The sequence below is a fragment of the Ammospiza caudacuta genome, chromosome 3, assembly GCF_027887145.1.
Source record: "Ammospiza caudacuta isolate bAmmCau1 chromosome 3, bAmmCau1.pri, whole genome shotgun sequence".
In the NCBI taxonomy this organism is placed as follows: domain Eukaryota; kingdom Metazoa; phylum Chordata; class Aves; order Passeriformes; family Passerellidae; genus Ammospiza; species Ammospiza caudacuta.
In genome coordinates, this window is record NC_080595.1 from 97032049 (window position 1) to 97052101 (window position 20053).

The 20053-nt window shown below is 36.6% G+C and overlaps 1 protein-coding gene across 1 annotated transcript in view; it reads right to left on the reverse strand.

Annotated features, from left to right (window-relative positions):
• MEI4 (meiotic double-stranded break formation protein 4) overlaps positions 1–20053 on the reverse strand; it is a 104682-nt gene that overhangs the window by 37160 nt on the left and 47469 nt on the right. Inside the window, exons 4-5 of the mRNA XM_058802609.1 lie at positions 12423–12982; positions 1657–1788 (exon numbers count right to left, since the gene is read on the reverse strand). Of these exons, the coding sequence (XP_058658592.1) occupies positions 1657–1788; positions 12423–12982 (692 nt within the window). The remainder of the gene's footprint in view (positions 1–1656; positions 1789–12422; positions 12983–20053) is intronic.

The following is a 20053-nucleotide window of genomic DNA, read 5'->3' on the forward strand; positions in this document are numbered from 1 at the left end:
TAATCCTTTTTAGAATCATATCTACCAGAAGTCATGCTACATAAATTCAGACACATTTGGAAGCTGGTCCATAAATCAGGCCATCAGAATTGAGTGCTATTGTGATCTATTGCCAGAATATTATCACATACAGAATATATGAGGGATTTTAAGTGAACACAATACATCTATTAGGACTAAGTGCAAGAATGCATGAACTTTAAAAACACTGACTTCATCACAAGCTAAGCAAACCAGAACTTCATTTACTTGCCCTACATGTACTGCAGCTTTTCAAATTCCTACAGTGTCAGCTACAGATTGATAGATGCCCAGCTCCTAAGGCTTCACCAAATATAAAAGCAATAAAAATAATTACAGTATGGCAAGGTTAAGCAGTTCCATAGTAACTAACTCAGCAAATGCTCAGTATGAGCTTGACATCACTGTGGAGAACTGAAAGGTTCTGCATTGCCACTGGCAAAACTCTGAAAAGAAAGATGACTAATTCTGTTAAACAGGTGAGATTTAATAACGTTAAAAATGAACAGCTGCTTTAAACTTAAAAAAACAATTATTGTTTTTAATTACACTCTACCCTATCCTTACAATTGTCAAAAGTCTTTTGACTTGGTTGCCATCAATAAATCTTGTATGCAAACAGTAACCTAAAATAAGGCACAGCTCATTGCCTTATTTTTTCAAAACTGGCATTTTCAGAATATGATTCAAACACACTAGAAATCTGGGTTGGCAATTACATATTCTTTCTCCAACAGTCCAACTTACTACTACATCACAGAGAGATGTAGAGAGAAAAAATTAAAACTGCTTGAGCAACACTTAAGCCTTTTGTTAAATTAGACCACCGCAAAATAAATCTAAGAGTTTATCTTCCACCAAATAAAAAGCTTTTAGGATAGTGTAAAATCCAGTTGCAATCCCAAGTGAAGCTGAACCTTTTTGCATAAAATACACACCAACACATACAAATGCATGAAAAATCTATGAAACCCCTATTTAGTGCATATGTCTTTTTTTCAAATGTTAAAGGAACATCTATTGTCTCTCTCTTTCCTCTATAGTTTACTGGAAATAATTTAAGTTAAGAATAAATTTTACCAAAAGTTCTATTCTGCTATTTAGCTCCTACTCATTGTAACAAATTAAATATGTGCTGGACAACTTTTGCATCAGGAAAATTAATAATTTGAAATAATAATAATGTGAAACATGACATCTGATTCTGAAATAAAATAAAGCAGCTGACTTTCCAGTTTTACATGAGCTAGGGAGAGAATACCAAAGTTATATTGTCTGTATAGCTGAATACCAAAGTTGTATTGCCTGCACAGTCAACAATTTATACATTGTACTAAATCTTCTAACTCATTATTTTAAGTATTTTGCAAATTATATAATATGATCTAAAAACCTATACAGTCTATTTATTATCCAGTCTGATAATTTTACCTTTCTGTATGGAATTTTCTCTTACTTTATGCCTCTCTTTTTGAATTTGCTGTTTAAGGTAGCTCCTAGCATTTTCTGCATTCATAAATCTGAATATTCTATAAAATGATGATTTTCTTTACATTTTAAGAAACAAATAAATACAGCCAAAACACTGCCCAACACCACTCTCTGGGCTTTCTTGAAAAGAAAAGATGACAGTACCTGGTAAGCCTGCAACAACTGCTCAGCAAACTGACGGACTCCCGATAGGAGAAGGGGTATTAAAGAATTTCTGAGTATGTTGTTCCTTCCTAGCAAACCCAGCGTTTGTGATACAGAATGCAGTGCCTGAAACTAAAGAGAAATAACAGTAAATTTAATCTTTCAAAATGCATCTCAGTCTTTTTTTTATCCCAAATGATTACTTTAAGTAGAAATGGGATTTACATATTAAAATGTTAAAGGAAAAAGTCCAGTTCAAAATTCTACTGATTACAGGCTATGAGATCTATGAGAAATCGACATTCATCCTCACAAGAATAAAACTATAGGAAACTGTCACAGGAACAAACTCCTCCAAAAGTGTGAATTCCCCAGGACACTGCTTTTCAGGATTAGATGTCACCATACCCATCTCCTCACATAGCAAATTGGTGACTACTCTGCACACACAGTTCTTCTGCTTTTCATAGATAGACAAATAAATGAACAAACTCTTTGAAATTCAAACATGCAAGCTGAGAGCTGTACTAGGGTGTTGTCAATATAGTTATCAGGAAAAAAACTGATTAAATGCTAACTGCTAGAAGACACACTATGTATCTGTATGTATTTTCAAATTCAAATAATTCACTTTCATATTGTTCTTTAACAATGCATTTCTCCTGAACCACAAGAGGAGTGATGTAGACTTACATGAGAATTATGTTAGTAATTTTTTGCCACAGTTTCTTCTACTAAAAAAAACTGTTTTCTTTGTTCCCTGAAATTGAAATAAATAGCTTTTATGTAATGAAGCATACTTCTCTACAAAGTACACAAGATTTTTCTATATGTAAACATACTGGAGTTATTTCAAAGGAAAAAGAAGACAAATTAATTACAATTATTATAACTTGTGTTTTTATATAAATGTGTATCCCCTACAACATTAATATTCAGTAACTCTTTGTAAATGAGTATTTTTGACTGACAGATTTCTTACACAAATCCGTATGCCTAAGAATAACTATGATGTCTGAACCACTCCAAACAGATCACTGCACCCTACTAACAATCTAGATTATACCTCCAGCCAACTCACATGTGTATACAGATGCAGACAAATATATATCTATATATATCTACACACATACATATATATGAAAAAAAATACTTGCCCACCATTTACAAGTTTGAATCCTGCTGGAAAACTTTTCCAAACACACAAAGGGCAGGAGGTATTCCAGGAGCAGTCAGCATGATTTTATTTAGGGGAAGCATTTACCTCGACTTTACCATGGTTTTCAACACAGCCTCCTGTAAAATTGTCACTGATCAAATTTTGGGCTAGGGAAGTGGACAGTGAGGTGACTGAAATCTTTTGCTGTAAAACCCATTTATTAGGCAGCTTCGCATTTACAGCTCTTGCTTGACCGCCTGATCAGCAGGTGATGCAATGTCTATTTCCCAGCCTCTTCCAGCTGATAAAGAGTTGGATCAGCTTGGTTATCATCAGCCCACCATGAGACTCCTATGCACAGTCCAATCCAACTTTAATAAAACTTTGCCCTCAATCATCTCACTTCTGCATGTTATCCCAAAACAAGTATCAAAAGAAATCTACAAAAGAAATATAAGTCTCAAGTTCAGAACCAAATCTTCATGCAGAGATACAAATCAAACTCCTCCTATTAAAAAGAATTCATAAATTGTACACATGCAGCTTTGAAAACCAGTGTAATTAAAGTTATTCATTACCACATACACCAAAGAGTCTATAAATATGAAATGTGAATGAAGATGTGATAAAAATAGGTTTCTGAATAATGAAAATTATATGAAGGGATAATGTAATGCATGCACCTACCTATGCCTTTGAGGCTATATGAATTAAAATGAGACGTTCATATACTAGAAATATACACCCTTCCAAACAAAACAATGACTCCTCTTTCTAAAAATAAGGTAGAAATTACCATTTTGAAAACATATTCCGCAGTATCTACTAGAAACAAGTTTACAACACCTGGATAGTTCTGCCTTGACAGCACCCATGTTCCCAAGGCTACAACTGCTTCAACTCAAGGTTTAAAAAATGCCTTAAAAATAGCACATTTTTCAGTAAAGTTACCATTCATTTTTATTTCTTTTAATAAATTAAGGAGGGATACAAATTTTACAGTTCTATATTTTCAGAGCATAACATTGAGTATACTTGCTAATTTGCCTTAGGTGAGCAAGGAAACTACGCAATCCAGAGCAGTTTTTCATGGTAACCTCTCCAAAAGATCACAGTAAAACATAAATATTGTTCTTGTTTAAGCTCCTTTCTATTTGCTTACATAATTTTTATGATAGATAATGCAGCAATGATATTTTTGGTGCAATTATTAATGCTAGCAGCTGAGATTTAACTAAAATAGAATCTTTCACAAAATTTCCATATCTTTTATGGTTCGGCAAGAGTTGCCATTTTCTATTTGGAATTTTTGAAGACTAGATAACAACAGACCTTGAAATTTAAAGACTCAGCCTCTACTAAGAGAAGTAAGTAGGTATTTTGTATTTAGTAATGATGCCACTTAGGGTACTTGAGATATGAGTATCAATGGCACTGAAAAATGCCACTGGTGAATTTATTAATACTTAATACATATTCTTATTAAATGTATCCTTATAATAAAGTATTTCCCAGTTACATATTATAGAAAATATATTGTAATTATCTTTAATAAATATTAATACTGATTTTTTACATCCCACTGATTTGTTAAAGAGCATAGCTTTTCCATTGTATCTTGGTGGACCTCTTATATTCCTATAAGAATATTTTGAAAAAATAAGAGACAACAAAGAAGGTTAAAATAATGCTCATAGACTGTGTGGATTAAATGCACACAGAACAAATAAGCATATAAGCAATGCAGCATACAAGCAATGAATCTGCAAATAGCAAAGAAAAGTGAGACCTTGTTGTACAGCAATGCTCGTGTATTGCCAATTTTTCTCTGGAAACATTCAAACAAAAAAATCTAATAGTATATAGTTTCATTAAAGATAAAAGCATATATTCAGTGCTCTAATCTACCCAATGTTAAAAAGGAACAGAAATCTTTTAATCCCTTAGGCTTGTTTAATGTTGTAGATGAAATAAAACCAATGCATTTCAGGAATCCTCACGTAAAAGCAGTCAGAAAACCGGATTGTAAAAAATATACCATTAGAAACAGGAAGCAATGGAGCCTGGTTCACTGTTCAGGTCCTGCATCACCTCTTCCCAGCCCTCCTCCCACATCCCAGGTTCTACTGTCTTCCCATGTTATTCAGGATGCAGAGCAGGAGAGGGCAATGCTGTGTCAGCAGCTGGGAAGGATGTGTGCATTGTCAACCTGGCTGTTGCCAAAATGAATATATAATGTCAATGTTCAGCTTATCTCAGGTGTACTAACTGGGTCTCTCCTTCACCCAGAAAAAGATTTTAAAGCCTACTTAAAGGCATTATTGACCTTTCACTTCTTTCCAAGTGATTTCAACCTGGCTATCAAAATTTACTTGCAGAAGAAATGACTGATAACCAAAGCAGACAGCACACACACTGTAAGCCCTGTTCCCCAGGAAACAGCTTAAAAAACTTTAAAAATTAGTTTTTTAGAACTCATTTATCAGCATGTTAGATTTTTTTTAATAGAGGAGATCTAAAATTTCTGAGTTAAATTCCTTCATGAGTTGCATGATTCACTACACCATGCAGCTGTGTCAACTGCACCTTACTTTCTGTTTTTCTTTTTACAGTTTTTGTCCCAAGTAACAGCTCTCTTTCCTAATAAACCCACATATTTGGCAATACAGGACAGGCAAATAATTATGGCAGGAATCCTCACATTGTGAAGTCCTACAAACAAAACTATTTTCATCTTTGATTTCACATTACCCTTGCCAATTTAGTTCAGCCTGACTTCCACTCCTAATCATCAGAGCCAGTTGAAAACCTCACTTTTATACAGAGAACATTAGCACCCCTTTTATCTTCACGATGCTTCATTTTTTAATTGATGCTTCTCATGTATCTCTCTCTTCCTGTTTACTTGCCAGTATTTCTTCTATCAGTCTTGAAAATTTATACATATTATTTCAACTCTTTGCTCTGCAGACCACATTTCCAGCCCTTACTCTGCCCTTACACCTTCACTGAATCATACAATCATGGAATGTAAAGGTTGGAAGGGACCTTAAAGATCATCTACTCCCAACCCTCTCTGCCATGGGCAGAGACTCTCCCACCAGACCAGGTTGCCCAAGGCCTTATCCAGCACAACCTTGAACAGTGGCAGGCCTGGCACATCCACAACTTCTAAGGGCAACCTGTTTCAGCATCTCACTGCCCTCACAGTAGAGAACTTCTTCTTAATACTTGGGCTAAATTTCCCCTCTTTCATAATCTTGTTCATGCTTTTCTCCACTCTTCTCAACCTAATGTTCTGCAGTAGAACCATCAGTCGGCTCCACTGCTGCGGGCTGTCACTGTCAGGCTTGTCCCTGGCATGCTGTGGGGCGATATGCAAAGCTTAGAGCCATGGGTGCTGGTGAGGATGCTCTGCTGCTGATTCAGAAATGTGCTAGCTGCACTGAAGCACACTTGCAGTCTTAGGGAGATGAGCCAGGGACTCCTGAGGTAACAGAAGCCAACAGGGAAACACCAGGGAGACAAATGTCTCAAAGGAATTTATGGGTGTTCCTCTAGGAAGGTGACATGGCTGACAACTCAGCTGAGGTGCCTTTACACGAGTGCACACAGCATGGGCAAAAACTGGAGGAGCTGGAAGCCACTGTGCTGCTAGAAAGCTACAACCTTGTTGCCATTACTGAAGCTCAGCGGGAAAAATCCCATGACTGGAGCATGATTGGAAGGCTAAAGAGTGTTCAGAATAGACAGGGGAGCAGGGGAGGAAGGAGAAGTGGAGAGATTGCTCTCTGCCTCAGGAGCTGGATTGAGTGGGGAGACTTGTCTTAGAAGAACAATCATGAGCAGCTTGAAAGCCTGTGGGCAGGAATCAGAGGCAACAAAGGGAACCTTGTGACTGGGGTTTACTACATGCCCCTGATCAAGGGGAGCCTATTGACTAAGTCTTTTTGCAAGAGGCATTAAGCTCACAGGCTCTTGTCCTGATGGGGAGCTTCAGCCCACTCAGCATCTGCTGGACAAGCCAACTTTGTTCTGTATTCTTCCATAATTGTAGCTTTGGTATGATCTGCATCAGCTGAAGCAAGCTGAAAGGAGAAGATAGACAACATTTTCTTTCATTCATTCTTGTCTATGTTACTTCTATGATCCACTTTACTGAAGCAAATGAGGGTCAGTCAGTTTGGTGATTGCTTTAGACAGTAGCAATTTTCAAAACAATGGATTCTGATTACCATTTGACTTAACTCTCTACATAAGGACAACAGATTGCTAAGAAAATTTAATTCAATAATCAAGAGATTCAAGCATTGACTCTTACTAGACCTCAAAATCTAGGCAACATGTTTTAATATTCATACAAATGAAGTGCTCTTCCCCATAAAAGTAAAATCTTTTGGTGTATGAAAATGCACCCACAGTATTCCCCTTGGGACTCAATTAATTAGGAAAACTGAAACCTGCTCATTTTGCACTTGAAAACCACCAGTGACATGAATAACTATTTCTAAATCTTATTTGTCCCTAAGCAGGAAAGGCTCTTGCAAACCAATGAATTAAGTCCTGTCTTGGCTGTGGCTGACAAAAGATACTGCAAAGCTATGCACAGTTGGGGAAGTTTATTGTCAACCACAACTGACTGCAGCATGTATTAAATGCATACTGTTGCATATATTCAAGTATCCGAGTAAGTTTTTGATGACTCTCTTCCAGGAAAATTCAGTCATTAATGAATCATACAAACTGTATCCTAGATAAGAAAAGATTCAAAACCATGGTTCTGATGAATGTGTGCTGTTTAAACTGCACATGCACACATATACATTTCATTATATAATTGCCACTGAGATTGAAACATTTCTCTTTCTGCTTTTCAATGTATTACTTTTCAACTTGTTATTTTCATGAAGAATTGTGAATTCTTTCTCACACAAATACCCAGTAAAGGCAGCAAAATACTACTCTGAACTCCTGCAATTGCTTTTCTGTTAAATGTTATCAATAGTAGTATTTTGAGCTGCAGCAAAATTTTACATAAAGGCTTTTAGGTGAAACATGAGAGAAAAATTAAAATAGGTAGTAAAGTCCCAAACAGGACATGAGAAGTTCCTAAAACTATGTTGAAGTCTCAGTGTCCCTCCAGGTGCTGTTAATGCTAGTAAATTCAAAACAACTACCCTAAAGGCAGCCAATTTCTGAAAAAGAAAAAGGTTAAAAAAAAAAGGAAAGAAGCATCACATAATCTTTTTTTATGTGTGTGCTGTTTGACTGGAATGGCAATTCATGACTTAACATCATCTTTAAAGTCAGTACTGATGTTTTAAACACAGCATGAGAAGAAACAAACAACAGACCACCAAAACACATCTCTTTTCTTTCCAGGTCTTGCCTGAAAGACATTATGAGTGAGATACACACTGTCTTTGTGTTTTGGTTAACTCCTTAAAACATGAGGTCCAAGAAACACACACAGATCTCTGTAAAAAACCCATGACTAAGGCCAGGATCTTTTGGCCTGTAACAGATGCATTAACCAGGCTCTGAATTACAGTATCAGCTGCACCTAAAAGAAGTACAGTCAGTGAACTGAATTATCTACAATGCTGGCAAACTGTTGTGACACCACTAAGGATCACACCACAGAAATCCTACATAATGCAGCATCCTGTGATGTACTTGGCCATGACAGCTTTGAACACAACTGAATGGCACTGAAAGAGACTAAAAAGAAACCTATTTTTCTTCTATCTCCAAAGTAATAAATGAGACTCTGGATTCCCTCACAATAACTGTTTTGAAGTTTCACACAGCTGTATAGACAAGAGATGTAAACATGACACATACAAAGCGTCTTAATTTCTGTCAGGTGGCTTTGACTTTTAAACCTAATTCCATATATTATGAACCTACAGCAAGCCCAGATTCACCACAGGAGGCTTCCAGGCAAGCTTCAGGATGTCATCTCTGAAGTGCTCTGCTGCCAAAACCTCTACCAGAAATATAAAACATATATGCTACCCTAAACAGCACAGGGAGTTGGGAATCCCCAGTGCCTCCAACTGTTGTATTCTTCTGATATAGGAGAGATGATCCCCTGTTCGAACACATTCTGGACAACAGATACAAACATCAACACAACAGGCACACTGCAGTGCCAGTGAGTGAGTGATGCAAGTAGGAGCAGGAGAAATTAACATTTTGCTGTGTCTCTGTAGAGGTGGACAAAGAGAGACATTGTCAAATCCCAAGCAGGTAGATTAGCACAAAACAATGTTCCAGTGTTTCCTTTCTGAAGTTTCTACTCCACTGGGGCTGAAATTACATACCATAACTCCTACCAGAGTTTTCCATGCCAAATGTGTTCCCATGTTTTGTCAGGTTGTAGAGTCTATTTGAAAGCCAGAGCCAACTGAATACAATCTCACAGAGTTTTATAGTACACTTCGGTCTGCTTGAAAGCAGGACTTTCAAGGAACCTACATAAATACAACAGTGGTTCTGCTGACATAACAGTGTGTGTCAGTGGAGTGACTGAACACAAATGAACAACTTACAAACTGCAAGGCAATACACACCTCTACAAACCTCCAAGGTCTCAGTGCTGAGGACTCAAAAACTGGTTATGAACAAAGCACTTGCACCACAGATCAGCAGTGACTGTCACACATTTTGCTGCATGAAAGCAACAGCTCATCTATACCAGAGTTAGAGTCAGAATCCTCAAAAACTTTTCTGTGGGATATACAGGGATGCAAAACTGCACAACTGCAAAACTTTGCACCTTCTGCTGTGCTTTGCACCACAGCAGAAGGTGCAAAGTTAGGCCTTGCACAGACAGTTGAACCTCTGAAAATTCATGCTTCACCCTGAGCAGCTGTGACTTGAGGCTCCCTTTTTGAGATATTTCCAGAAGGTTTATTCCAAAAAATTGTATGTCTAACAACTGTGCGCATATTTCTGAGCTGCTCTCCAAACTTGGAGGGGAAAAAAGAAAATTTAAAAAAGGAAAATTCAAGAGGCTATTTTTAATTTTTCGATATAAATAATTTAATATTTTATGTAAAATTACCTTTTATTTTCTGTCATATACCTTAATCGACAGACTTTTTTTTTTTCCTTTTGATATCTATGTCAGTTTGGAGTTTCAGGTCAGACTCTATCCAAGAGTTTAGGCAGCTTTAGGCAGCTGAATCCAGGAAAAAATTTCTGAATACACATCTTTGCTGGTTCTAACAGCTTCAATGCTTTATAATTAGAAACTTTTCAAATAATAGGACTCCAGAGTTACAGAAAGTAATTCTGCTGCTGTTTTTATTCCTTTACATCTAAGGTGGAGATAATGACTCATTTCCCAGTTCTCAAAGATTATTTAAAGTTATTTAACTTGCTCTGAAAAAATCTGAGATTGCTTTTGAAGATGTAATTAATTAGTTAAATGTAATCCACAGCCACTTCTCTTGGTGAGGTTTTTGAAGGCATTTCTCACAGACCTTTGTCCTTCTTGCAAGATCCTGACAGTTTTAATGATGAGAATGATAAAGGGAAAGCTGTGTCAAATACTACATTGCTGCATGGCTGTCTATACAAATGCTTTCTGACAGTAAGGTTAGATACAACAAAATTCTTTATATTTTTATGCTGGAGGGATTAAAGTATTTTCCTGGAACTGAAATTCATACCATTTGCGACCCTGTCCAGAAGATAGCCTTGTAAGTAATGGTAATTCTTTTTTAAACCTATAATTGTGATATTTCAATCATCACTTGTATAAAGTGTTCCTGGGAGATATCTGGTACACAGCACATGAAGGATTAGTTACACAATTTACACTACTAATTCTGAATGCTACACATTTGTTTCCATTTTCAATTCAGTTTAAAGAAAACCAAACCTCTAATCTGGGAGATTAAAATCCAAGATTATCCCCCTTAGTAATTGGTTTATACAATTTTTAAACTCTTTGGATCTGTTTGACTGAAGTAATGGCTGCCAGTAGTAATGACTCTTATGTCAATATTTTGTGGAAGCAAGATACAACACATCTCATAAAAAGCCATCTGTTTTAGTGAAGTTATTCAGAGAAAACATGCCACTTTCAAATTATGTGGACGTACTCTGTCTCTCCTGAATGATTCATAAAGATACTTTACAGGCCTGAAACACCCCTGATCTATCAGAATATCTTCTCCCATTTAAGATGTGACACCTCTCACTTAGACTTTGCCAGATTCCTCCAATCAACATAAAATCTGTCTCTGGTTAATCTCTGGGTTGCTCTTCCACACAAACTTATTTCAATTATTTACTGACTTCCCATTCAGGAAGAGGATGGAAAATGGTGGAAACAGTGGACATCATCAATTATAAAGAAGTCCTTAATGAAGGACTGTTCAAACCTTTTTTTTTATCCAGTGATCACACACACACACACACACACACGAAAGGAGTCACACCTGTATAACTCCATTCCTGATGTCACACAAATGGAATGTATGGTCATATCCTTTCAAAACACTGACCAGGGACACCTCTAGTTAAAAACTGAGTCTTACACCATGTAGACACTAAAGTGGAAATGTTTCTGATACTAGAAACACAAAGCTCCAGTTCTGGAAAGATTTCAGTCTGAATGCTTCCTAACAAAAATACAATTACATCCTTTTCCCCCAATCCTCTCTTAATTTGGTGACAATATTTATTTGATGTTCATGTTCTGGGGTAAACATTCAATACACAGTGCGTTGGATTCACTTTAAATTAAGACAAATGGGTACATCCATCCATAGGCATACCAGATGTACTAGTACCCAGAAAACATTCTTTAGGCTCCAAGGATTACAGGGATAAAATAATTTGCTCTTCTGGTAGCACAGTTACTCACATGGGGACACCAAATTGTTACATCTAAGTGTCAAAAAATACAACCATCATGTCTGTTCCAAGATACTCTAAAATCCAGAATAAAAACTAAAAATCCTAAAATGAGCAATGGGATTCACTACCTGCAGGGCATCTTGTGAAGAAAGACAGGGATATTTCAGTTGAATGAGGAAATTAACATGATGGTACATGTTGATTTTTACACACACCAATGAATACAAACAAAATGCAATTCAGTCCTACTTGTTGTTTGTGATGGGGACATTATTTTTTAACTCTTCACTCATTTGCTTATATATTTTTAAAACACAAATTTGCAAGTAGCTAGAGAATGATGGATATCTGAAGCAAACAAACTATTTTATTTAGAAGCTAAAGAAAGAAGTTCATTACGTATAAATAAATATCTACAGTATATCTCCATATAGCAGGAGAAACAATGTGTTTTTCCTGCATATTATCTAGAAAATTGCTTTAAACTGCATTTTTATCAGTTATTTAGAAGTCTTGTACTTGGGAATAGGCTAGAAGCTCTTGCATGCATGAGCAAGAACTTTTTCAAGTGCTTCAGAGGATTTATTATCCATATTGCAAAAAAAAAAAATCACAAATATCTCTGGTGCTTTTCAAAATACAAGACAAACTGGTGTTTTAAGAGTGCATAAAACCAGGAGAATATTACAGTATATGGAAGTAGGATATGAAAGAAGGAATTTTTTAAACTTACCCTATTGACACTCCTATTGCCTAAAATAACTTGAATTAGATTTTTCTTAAATTCTTCTATCTTCTTGAAACACTTCTTCAAAACATGATTTGATAATTTCGTATCAGCTATTAAACTGAGCAAAACACAAACCCCTTCAGTAAGGAAACCTGGAGCTGGGAATTTAGGGCTGTTGTAAAAAAAAGTCAGTCCATCAAGCAACTGAGACACTGAATTGCATATGGTGAAAGAATCATTCTCAAGCTCTGAGAAGTCTGCTTGAAGAACTCCTCTTTCTGACAGTTTTCTTATTTCAAGCAAACGTTGCAAAAAATGCACTGGAGCAGTCAGAGATTGCTCCTTGCTAGTATGGCAAAGATTCAGGGGAGGAACTCTTTCCAACCAATGTTTAGAAGTGTTGAAATTATGCTCAGATTGGTGAAAATCTGAAGCTATGCCTAAAGAATCAAATGCAGAGTCATTACAGACATCACATCCAGAGTCTTCTAGCTGGCTCGAGTAACTTGTAGGGTTTATAGATTCCTGACCCAGAAGAGTTGCAGCAGAGGTATCCTGTTTTCCTGAAATGCAAACATGAAAATTACATTTGTGCAATGCTTACATACATGCTAATTGAAAGTGCCATATATACTTTCTCCTTTTTGCTTCCATGCAAAATTCATGTAGTACATGCATGTGTTGGCTCCCCAAGAACTTTCCATGACTAGAACTTAGCTGTGGAAGAAGATATTTTTAAATGAAAGTTTAAAATTCAGAAGTTAATATCTATTTGTGAACAAGATGTTTTATGCTCATAGTAATATGAACAGTAATTTTGAGTTTAAAACTGTCAGAAATCTTAATTTTTCCTATATATAATTTAAGTAAACAAGCAATTTAAGTGAATATATACACTCCCATTAATTTCCAGGGAAGAAAATGCATGTAAATTTCTGGTCCTCCAAACATTTTCACTGCTTTTATTCTCAAAAACTCAGACTGCTTTTAGAAGGCAGTGAAAGTCTGTTACTATAACTGCATCAAATAAAATATTCTGCTTTATGTGTAGTCTCTCTCCCTAGTCAGGTAGGAAATTCTAACAGTCAAAGTTGAACAGAACATTAGGATTGATTTTTTCATTATTTAACAAAGAGGAACACTGAGAATCAAAAGCTTCTTCAGTCATCACCTATCTCATACCATCTCCTTCAAAGACACATAAACTACATTACAAGAGTATACAGTACATTCACACCAATAAATTACTTTTGTGTGCTACTGTAGAATCTCTTTCATCCCATTTCACACATTAAATACATTTAAGGCAATGCCTCTTGACAAAAACTCAGCTCTAGGTGACAAAAGACACCTGTTCTACATGCTACCTATGCCAAAGGATTAGAGTCAAAACAAGCCAGAGAAGTGAAGTGTAAGACCAACACCCATAAACATCTCAGTGCCACGAGGCAAAGCTTGAACCCCATCTGACCAACTCCTGGCTCAGCCCTGCTTCCCTTCTCAGTCTTGGAAAACTTGACTATACTGTTCATTTTCCACAAGGATCCCATGCAGTACCATACGCCTCTTAAATTAATTAAAACAAATTATAGATGGTTTTGCCGCACAGGAAATAGATGTTACATTTCATAGCAAGTTAAAAAAAGCATTTTTAACATTGAAAACATCCCTAAGCAGCAACCTACAATATTCTGTATGTTAATAAAAAACTATTCAAAAATTTTAATATGGACTTCATTAAATTCACCTATTCAAATTAAATTCTGACCATCAAATCTCTGAAAACATACCAGTATCAATGAAAGTACCATTATCGAGATCAAAACTGGAAATGTGGTTTATTTATTTATTATTCAGTTTCATGTCTTTAACATTCAGACATATTTGAAATTGCACAGTATTGGCACCAACTGACTCAAAATCAAAGGGCTAACTGTAGGGAAATCAACTGCTGTTTCCAGAAAGTAGGAAAAGCTGGACATTTAAGGCCAGCCTAACATTTTCAACTTGGAAAGCAAGCAAAGAAGCAAAGCACACTTCCCATGGTCTGACTAACAAGAACAGGAATCCATCTTTCATGTCTTCTCTCCCTTGGGTTTTGAGCAAAACACATTTCTGAGAAAAAAGATTGAAAAGTGTTTTTTTGGCACCATTTAAGGAAAATAGGCCTTTCCAGGGAATCCATCTACTGTGAGTTCCACTATGTGGTTATTTTGTTCCTGTTCTCAATCCCAGGGGACAACATGAAAATTGCTCATGAGGATTTAATGTCAGAAGCTGCAAAGCAAGAAGTATGTGCAAAAACCCCCATATGTATGTTTTCTGATTCTCTTGTGGAAGTGTAATAGAAAAAAAACAAACAAACAACCAAACACTGAAGAGGTGAAAGAAAGGTGAAGTAATGAGAAGAAAAAGGGAAGAATAGTACAGCAATACCCATAGAAACCAAACTTAAGATGTTCCCAAATAAAAGAGGAAGGGTATTCAATGAAACACTCCATCTACTAGGAAACAGTATTTCATTTATGGTTAGGTCCCTAGTCACTGCAATATCAAACTCCTGTTCCACGATGAGCTTCCAGAAAACCCTGCTACAGTAGTCCCCAATATCAGTGTATTTCCAGCTAAATGAATAATACAAAATGCTTAAAATTGTTAAGTGATTTACATGTTTCAGTCATTTGAGGAGGAGGTGGCAGTTATGTTGTAAGACAAAAATAACAGTGCACCAGGAAATACTCATTACTTCCCTCTACATGTCTAGAAATAGCTTGTAATTTTTTTCTTGAAAGAAGCAAAACTCATTAGTTTGTACTTACCTACTATTCAAATGAGAAAGCAGTCTTGATGTCCACACCATGTGGTTATCAAGTAAAAAAAAAAAATAACAGAAATGGCATTAAGCCTGCTTCAGACTAACAAGAATCTTTAAATACTAATTTCAAGAAGATTTGACTCTAAGTGTATTGGAACAAGAAATATGAAAATATAGTGTGTATGATAAAGTGACCACAAATTTTACAACACTATAAGTAATGAAATATCTGGTTGTGAACAATTTTACAGTCTCTTTAAATTTGTCACATCAAATTCAGGAAATATTTAAGTTCTTAATTCCTATTTAGTACTTTAGTTCCTTACTAAACTGAGTTCCTGAGCTGAAAAGCAAAGCAAGATATGGTACCACAAAAAGCCTTGTGGTGCACAGGCTGAAGAACTCACATCCCTCTACACATACACATTTCTGCAGAAAAAGTATGACCTGAAAATCAGAAGGCACTCGAGGCATGAGGGAGTGACTTACATACTGCAGTGTGTCAGCAGGGTGTGCTGGCACTAGGACTCAGAACTTACATACTGCAGTGGGACCACAAAATAGAGGCTTTCATCAGGGCAGTGAGATGGCAACCAGCCCCATGATTAGAGAATAGGGAGCCTTCAGCTAGTCCTAAGGAAGCAGAGATCTAGAAAACACCAAAGTCAATCCTATCTCCCACATTCATTCTCTCACTACCCAGTGGGGAGTAGAAGAAGCAGCAGGTTTAAGATCTGTGTAGTAGGAGCTGGGGTGGTGGAAGATGCTTTCCTAAGACACTCTGCTGGTGGCTGCCTCACACTGGAGAGCATTTGAAAGAGAAAGGCCAAATGCTGCAAATAGTTCTACAATTAAAACCTGGAAGAAGGGTCCTCAACTGATGAAATTACTGTGAAATGGTAAAATGATCTTCAAGTCTTCTGAAAAACTTAATCTACCTGCAGTTTCACCATCAACAGGGACTGCAGAACAGAAAAGTGTAGGGGGATAGAATATAAGAAAATAAAGATAGTGTAGAAAGTAATCTTACCCCTAAAGAGTTGCAGCTGGGCCAATTATTAAAGACTCGGAACAGGCCTGACTTTCCCAGGCCACAGCTGTAACCAGTGGGAAGAAGATGCTATAAAAGAGTGGGGTGGCTGGGTGAAAACTGAGTTGGAGTCAGTTGGCTGCTTTGTGAAGAAAGAGGCAGTGCTCTGAAGAGATGCCCATGAGACAATATCAAGAAAGTGTGAAACTTTTGCAATAAGGAGGCAACAGTATGGAATGCCTGCAATAAGATGGTGACAGAAAAGTGGCTTGAAGGTGGCAGAGGTGAGAAGCAAAGTGAAGATGTGATCTGAATTCTGCAAAGAGAATTACTACCGTTTCAAGCATTAGATGTTGTTTATATTCCCTCATTTCATGAGCAGACACATGGATTATCACTTGAAAATCAAGACCACTGACATCAGACATGTAAAGTTCTCTTAAAACTCAGTTACAGTTGATACTCTCAGTTCTACTTCTAAAAGAAAAAAAGAGACAACTAAAAATGAGACAATAACAGCATTCTGCTTTCCAAGTAGGTGTTCAGTCAGTAACCTCTAAAAGGAAATGAAAACATATGTGAAATTATGTCCACATCTACATTTTTCAGAGCTCTGTTATTCTTCATTTAATTTTCATTGATCAGTTTGTTTGAAGTGCACTTTCCATGAATAATGAATCAAATTTATTCTCTTATTTAAAAACCCATACATTTTCCTTGCCTTTCTTTCATGTGTAATGCTGCCTCTATTCTGCTGTTTTCATTACTAACTAAGCTGACTGGTTGAGGAAAAAACAACTCTCCCTTCATCATGAACTCTTATGTGTTTAGCACCCCATTGGAACCAAGCCAAACTTCTATTTGAATTATTCCATAATAATAATTCAAAAATATGATAAGATATTATTAGAATTGTCCAAATAAGAACTCTTAGAAGCCTTGTATCCCACACTTTGCTTCTGCATCTCCATGGGGTTTTTTCCATAACTGACGTGGACGAGAAAGGTCCTTTGTTTGAATGGAAGGTGCTTTTTAATGTTTTTTAATGCTAAAGGTGGATGCTGACATAGTTTATCCCATATAGGGATAATTTCACAGAAATGAATATAGGACTGAGTATCTAAATTCTCAAATTGTTCAATGCTAGGATTTAAGTGCTTCTCTAAAGGCTTAGAAGCATATACTTCAATTTGTTAGGGATTTTGCTCACATAAGGCACCTAAATGTTTAGAATTCAGTAAGAACTGAGAAGGATTTTGAGAATATAAACATTCATTTTTGAGGGATCTCTGTAGATGACAGCACAAATCTTCTGTAGTTTGGGTCAAACAAAGCAAACTTGCAGTAAAGATATGAAAGGGTAAATAATCAGATGACAAACATACAGATTTGGGTCAGTTAATGCTCACTAAGCAGCTTCAACAACAAAAGATCTGACAAGCTTTACAATATTGACCATCTCAATGATGTGACTGAAATGTGAGTTCTAAGCCAGATAGGGGATATTTCAAAATACTAAATGAATTAATGTTATCTCTAAATAGACTACCTGACAGAACTGGTAGTATTAAACTGTAAGCATTATGTCTTATTAAAAATGTTCTGCATTATGAAACAAACTGAGCTTTGCTAAGAGACAGGAAATATCAGCCTATGAAGACTGCAATGATCTGGATGCAACTTGGTGAGATGGAGGCTAAAATGAGATGGACTCCTTAAGAAGTCAGCTAAAGTGTACCTAGCTAAAAATACTGCTTTTCCTGAATACAACATGGTATAAATGCCTGGCTTTTCTGTCTGTATACCCAGGACACAAACAAAGATCTGCTTGAGGAACTAGATTCCAAGTTTGAGTTGGGTTAAGGTTGTCCAAAAGGGTTGTGAAATCTCCACTCTCAGAGAAACTTAGAAAATGTCTTGACATGGTCCTGCACAACTGGCTCTAGATGACCACGCTTGACAAGAGGCTTGGACAAAATGATCTTCAGTAGCCGCATCCAACCTCCATCATTCTGTGATTCTGTATTTCCAGGAAAAAAACTGACTGATTCTTAGCTTTCCACAGTAGACTTAAAGACAAAAGGATCCTAATTGCTACTTCTTAATCTGTTTTTACCATATACATTCAGTTTTCCCCAAAACTATTGTTATGTTACCAAGAAGAAAAGAAGATAATCTACACTAAACTATAAATCCCACTTCTTTTTATGAATATTATTCCTAATAATCACTACACATCTTATAACCAATTAATAAAATAATAACAAACCCTTTCTCTTGCTGGAAAAATTGGGTTGGTTTTGCCTCTGGACACCTTCCTTACACAGAAATCTGCAAAGACAAGGATGTTTCTTGGGTCCTTTTGCCCCAATTATGTGCTTAGAACAGCTGTAGCAATGCCATCAGATAAGGCAGGCAGCACCTGCTTTCAAAGGGAGAAAGTTTCCACAACCAAAACAGACCTGTTATCCATGGGAGGAGCAGTACTCTGAGATTTCAATGAATCATTACACTCCAGCTGGTGCTTTTTACAGATTGCAAATTAACTTATTTAATTATCCTGAAAAGGCCTCAGCTTTCATGAAGTTCCCCATTGTGTCAATACAATTATGGAGAACAGATTTATTTCATCATCATATTCCAAGAGCCATATTCCTATAAATCTGTGCTAAACACAATTTAACTTCATTTTTGCCATCTCACAGATCTGCTTTCATTTCTTTTTTCTCCTCATAAAAACATAAAATACTTAGGTTGTGAGACATTCCTTGCCATGCTGCCTACTTGCATTATTACCACTGGTAGATGCATGGGAGTACACCAGCACACTTAAAATGTCAAATTTCATTTCTGAAGTGCTGTTTGCGTGACACCCCTAAGCCTTAGAGAAAATATGTTGAGATGACACACTGGGCTGCCCTTGCGGGTCTGAATGAAGAGAAAGACACCTATTTTTATCTGGGGGGATGGGGAAGGAAGAAATAGGGAGGTAGAATGTCTTTATGCAGAAACATCAGATCCCTAAGCACCTGAAAAAATAATCAGAACTGTTTTCCATGGCAACATCAAATTAAGAGTTGAGTGCTGCCCAATGGAGAATACTCTGACCTTAGAAAAAGGAAGATAGAAAAAGCAAGAAGTAGAAGATACCCCTCAGAGGCTGACAGCTCCTCTGCAATTGCTGTGCTTTTGTACTCCTTCCAAATACCAGCAGAGGAAAGTGATGACAGGACACAGCAATCTGTAACAGCAGCACATTTAAACACGCCAACATGAAAAAGTAGCTTTTCCTTAAACACACCATGATGGCTTGGAAATTCTAGTCTGTAGTCCTCGACCTTAGTACCATGTCATAGGAACTAAAATTGTTGCTAAGTGCTATTTACAACATATGTGAACATTTCACACTATTTCATGTCTTCTGGGGAGGGAAATAATTTCCCCTAATAGACTAACGTGTTTGTATCATTACTATTCAGTCAGACACAGACTGCTGTTAACTCCATAGCAAGGAAGACTCCTTTATGAGGCTGCAGATAACATACCCACTGAGGAAACCTTCAGGTTTTGGTCTGACCTTTCTGAATTCATCTGATTGGTTTCTCTTTGAAAATGAGCTTAAAAAATCGATTATCAATTATGTTCTCTCACCACTCCTTTTAGTGTAAGGAGGCAGAGAAAACATCATAAGCTATATTATTTAAGTCATGATGGAGAGCTTTGCCCTTTCAGAAGTTTGAAATCCAATTATTCAGAAAATATTTGGACTGGCCATCATTTTTCTTGACA